General features: G+C 40.5%; 1 protein-coding gene across 1 annotated transcript in view; it reads right to left on the bottom strand.

Annotated features, from left to right (window-relative positions):
* LOC124018419 (general transcription factor 3C polypeptide 1-like) overlaps positions 1-5,000 on the bottom strand; it is a 101,429-nt gene that overhangs the window by 49,007 nt on the left and 47,422 nt on the right. Inside the window, exon 6 of the mRNA XM_046333729.1 lies at positions 2,508-2,604. Coding sequence (XP_046189685.1) covers positions 2,508-2,604 — 97 coding nt within the window. The remainder of the gene's footprint in view (positions 1-2,507; positions 2,605-5,000) is intronic.

The following is a 5,000-nucleotide window of genomic DNA, read 5'->3' as shown; positions in this document are numbered from 1 at the left end:
TTCGTTAGTTACTTTTGATGTTGAGTCGTTATACACTAATATTCCACACGAGGGCGCTATTGAAGCCGTGGAACATTTTCTTCTGCAACGTGACCCTAATGAACTCCCTTCCAGTGCCTGCATTATAACATTGGGCTGAAATAGTAGTCACACAGAACTACTTCGTGTTTCTAAATGATTTCTTTATTCAGACTAAAGGTACTGCGCTATGGGATCCCCCATGGCTCCTAACTACACTAATGTATGTGGGAAACAGTCTATTTTCAATCCTGTCAAAAATGTTTTCTTGCCTCACATCATTATGTGGAAAATTGAGGATATTTTTGTTTTATGGAGGAGTGATGCAAAACAGCTCCAGGCATTTTATGCTTTTCTTAACTCCTGTTCTGAGCATCTGAGATTTACGATGCAATCTGACACACTGCAGTCGGACACACTGCAGTCGGACACACTGCAGTCGGACACACTGCAGTCCGACACACTGCAATCCGACACACTGCAATCCGACACACTGCAATCCGACACACTGCAATCCGACACACTGCAATCACTGCAATCCGACACTGCAATCCGACACACTGCAATCCGACACACTGCAATCCGACACACTGCAATCCGACACACTGCAATCCGACACACTGCAATCCGACACACTGCAATCCGACACACTGCAATCCGACACACTGCAATCCGACACACTGCAATCCGACACACTGCAATCCGACACACTGCAATCCGACACACTGCAATCCGACACACTGCAATCCGACACACTGCAATCCGACACACTGCAATCCGACACACTGCAATCCGACACACTGCAATCCGACACACAATCCGACACACTGCAATCCGACACACTGCAATCCGACACACTGCAATCTGATTACAAATGTAAATGCTCAATGCAATGGCACTTATAAATGTAGGTCCTTCAAACAGGGAAACAGATTCCAATCAAAGGTGTTATTTCGTGCTCCACGAAGGCAGTTATTTGTCTTATAACTTGTCCTTGTGGTAAAAAGGATGTGGGTAAAACAAAGCGTGAATTAAAAGTATCTCAGAGCATCGTAGCACCATCAGGTGCAAAAACTCCACTTACCCAGTTGCGGCCCACTTTTTGGAAGCAAACCACTCGATTTCAACTCTATGTTATATTGGCATCGAACATGTCACCCTCCCTTGGAGAGGGGGGCGACCTCGACAATTTATTGTTAAAACGAGAGGCTGGTTTATTCAGCACTACACCTGTTGTATTCAGCATTTCACTGTAAGGTCTACTACACCTGTTGTATTCAGCATTTCACTGTAAGGTCTACTACACCTGTTGTATTCAGCATTTCACTGTAAGGTCTACTACACCTGTTGTATTCAGCATTTCACTGTAAGGTCTACTACACCTGTTGTATTCAGCATTTCACTGTAAGGTCTACTACACCTGTTGTATTCAGCATTTCACTGTAAGGTCTACTACACCTGTTGTATTCAGCATTTCACTGTAAGGTCTACTACACCTGTTGTATTCAGCATTTCACTGTAAGGTCTACTACACCTGTTTTATTCAGCATTTCACTGCAAGGTCTACTACACCTGTTGTATTCAGCATTTCACTGTAAGGTCTACTACACCTGTTGTATTCAGCATTTCACTGTAAGGTCTACTACACCTGTTGTATTCAGCATTTCACCGTCCATCTGCTGTCACACCATTGGCTTGTCACACCACAGAGCAAGAGGAAATCTATTCTTTATCTGGATAGGCCAGAAAACGTGACATCACTCCCTATGCAAATCTGGGTTCTGAAACCTGACACTATTCCTTATCTGGATAGGCCAGAAAACGTGACATCACTCCCTATGCAAATCTGGGTTCTGAAACCTGACACTATTCCTTATCTGGATAGGCCAGAAAACGTGACATCACTCCCTATGCAAATCTGGGTTCTGAAACCTGACACTATTCCTTATCTGGATAGGCCAGAAAACGTGACATCACTCCCTATGCAAATCTGGGTTCTGAAACCTGACACTATTCTTTATCTGGATAGGCCAGAAAACGTGACATCACTCCCTATGCAAATCTGGGTTCTGAAACCTGACACTATTCCTTATCTGGATAGGCCAGAAAACATGACATCACTCCCTATGCAAATCTGGGTTCTGAAACCTGACACTATTCCTTATCTGGATTGGCCAGAAAACGTGACATCACTCCCTATGCAAATCTGGGTTCTGAAACCTGACACTATTCCTTATCTGGATAGGCCAGAAAACGTGACATCACTCCCTATGCAAATCTGGGTTCTGAAACCTGACACTTCAAGGAAGCTCCGCTCAGAGTGGAAGCAGAGAGGCTTTCTGACATCATAAAGGCACAGGACCCTACTGCTTTCACACAGCGCTTTGCGCACCTAAAGTTCCGTGTGGAACCGGTCCACGGCCGCTCCAAGTACCCCATATAGTGGGACTTGACACGTGTAATTGATGTATTTGTGCTAGAAGAGATACCTGGTCTTTGTCTTGGAACTTCTCCACCGGGCCAAACTGCAGCAGACCCATGAAAATCAGACGCTGCATGCTGTCATGGAAACTAAAGATGTACTTCCTGGAAGATAGATAGAAACAGGAAATATATCAACGACACTTCCTGTTATGGCTTCTTCTGATTGGACGACGCAAAGAGGGTCTTTACGTGACAGTTTAATTGGGCGACAGAAATAAATGAACAAATCACATCACCCCGTTTGTGTGTATTTAACTAGTGTGTGTGTGTGTATTTAACTAGTGTGTGTGTGTGTATTTAACTAGTGTGTGTGTATTTAACTAGTGTGTGTGTGTGTATTTAACTAGTGTGTGTGTGTGTGTATTTAACTAGTGTGTGTGTGTGTGTATTTAACTAGTGTGTGTGTGTGTGTGTGTATTTAACTAGTGTGTGTGTGTGTGTGTGTATTTAACTAGTGTGTGTGTGTGTGTGTGTATTTAACTAGTGTGTGTGTGTATTTAACTAGTGTGTGTGTGTATTTAACTAGTGTGTGTGTGTGTGTGTATTTAACTAGTGTGTGTGTGTGTGTATTTAACTAGTGTGTGTGTGTGTGTATTTAACTAGTGTGTGTGTGTATTTAACTAGTGTGTGTGTGTGTGTATTTAACTAGTGTGTGGGTGTGTGTATTTAACTAGTGTGTGTGTGTGTGTATTTAACTAGTGTGTGTGTGTGTGTATTTAACTAGTGTGTGTGTGTGTGTATTTAACTAGTGTGTGTGTGTGTGTATTTAACTAGTGTGTGTGTGTGTGTGTATTTAACTAGTGTGTGTGTGTGTGTGTGTATTTAACTAGTGTGTGTGTGTGTATTTAACTAGTGTGTGTGTGTGTATTTAACTAGTGTGTGTGTGTGTATTTAACTAGTGTGTGTGTGTGTATTTAACTAGTGTGTGTGTGTGTGTGTGTATTTAACTAGTGTGTGTGTGTGTGTGTGTGTATTTAACTAGTGTGTGTGTATTTAACTAGTGTGTGTGTATTTAACTAGTGTGTGTGTGTATTTAACTAGTGTGTGTGTGTATTTAACTAGTGTGTGTGTGTGTATTTAACTAGTGTGTGTGTGTGTGTGTATTTAACTAGTGTGTGTGTGTGTGTATTTAACTAGTGTGTGTGTGTGTGTGTGTATTTAACTAGTGTGTGTGTATTTAACTAGTGTGTGTGTGTATTTAACTAGTGTGTGTGTGTATTTAACTAGTGTGTGTGTGTATTTAACTAGTGTGTGTGTATTTAACTAGTGTGTGTGTATTTAACTAGTGTGTGTGTGTATTTAACTAGTGTGTGTGTGTATTTAACTAGTGTGTGTGTGTGTGTATTTAACTAGTGTGTGTGTGTGTGTATTTAACTAGTGTGTGTGTGTGTGTATTTAACTAGTGTGTGTGTGTGTGTATTTAACTAGTGTGTGTGTGTGTGTATTTAACTAGTGTGTGTGTGTGTGTATTTAACTAGTGTGTGTGTGTGTATTTAACTAGTGTGTGTGTGTGTGTGTATTTAACTAGTGTGTGTGTGTGTGTGTATTTAACTAGTGTGTGTGTGTGTGTATTTAACTAGTGTGTGTGTGTATTTAACTAGTGTGTGTGTGTATTTAACTAGTGCGTGTGTGTGTGTATTTAACTAGTGTGTGTGTGTGTGTGTAACTAGTGTGTGTGTGTGTGTGTATTTAACTAGTGTGTGTGTGTGTATTTAACTAGTGTGTGTGTGTGTATTCAACTAGTGTGTGTGTGTGTATTCAACTAGTGTGTGTGTGTGTATTTAACTAGTGTGTGTGTGTGTATTTAACTAGTGTGTGTGTGTGTATTTAACTAGTGTGTGTGTGTGTATTTAACTAGTGTGTGTGTGTGTATTTAACTAGTGGTGTGTGTGTGTGTGTGTGTATTTAACTAGTGTGTGTGTGTATTTAACTAGTGTGTGTGTGTATTTAACTAGTGTGTGTGTGTATTTAACTAGTGTGTGTGTGTGTGTATTTAACTAGTGTGTGTGTGTATTTAACTAGTGTGTGTGTGTGTGTATTTAACTAGTGTGTGTGTGTATTTAACTAGTGTGTGTGTGTGTGTATTTAACTAGTGTGTGTGTGTGTGTATTTAACTAGTGTGTGTGTGTGTGTATTTAACTAGTGTGTGTGTGGGTGTATTTAACTAGTGTGTGTGTGTGTGTATTTAACTTGTGTGTGTGTGTATTTAACTAGTGTGTATTTAACTAGTGTGTGTGTGTGTGTATTTAACTAGTGTGTGTGTGTGTGTATTTAACTAGTGTGTGTGTGGGTGTATTTAACTAGTGTGTGTGTGTGGGTGTATTTAACTAGTGTGTGTGTGTGTATTTAACTAGTGTGTGTGTGTGTATTTAACTAGTGTGTGTGTGTGTATTTAACTAGTGTGTGTGTGTGTATTTAACTAGTGTGTGTGTGTATTTAACTAGTGTGTGTGTGTGTATTTAACTAGTGTGTGTGTGTGTATTTAACTAGTGTGTGTG

Source organism: Oncorhynchus gorbuscha, unplaced genomic scaffold (assembly GCF_021184085.1).
Source record: "Oncorhynchus gorbuscha isolate QuinsamMale2020 ecotype Even-year unplaced genomic scaffold, OgorEven_v1.0 Un_scaffold_505, whole genome shotgun sequence".
Classification (NCBI taxonomy): domain Eukaryota; kingdom Metazoa; phylum Chordata; class Actinopteri; order Salmoniformes; family Salmonidae; genus Oncorhynchus; species Oncorhynchus gorbuscha.
The sequence above is the reverse complement of the archived record's forward strand: the minus strand, read 5'-3'. Positions and strand labels throughout refer to the sequence as shown.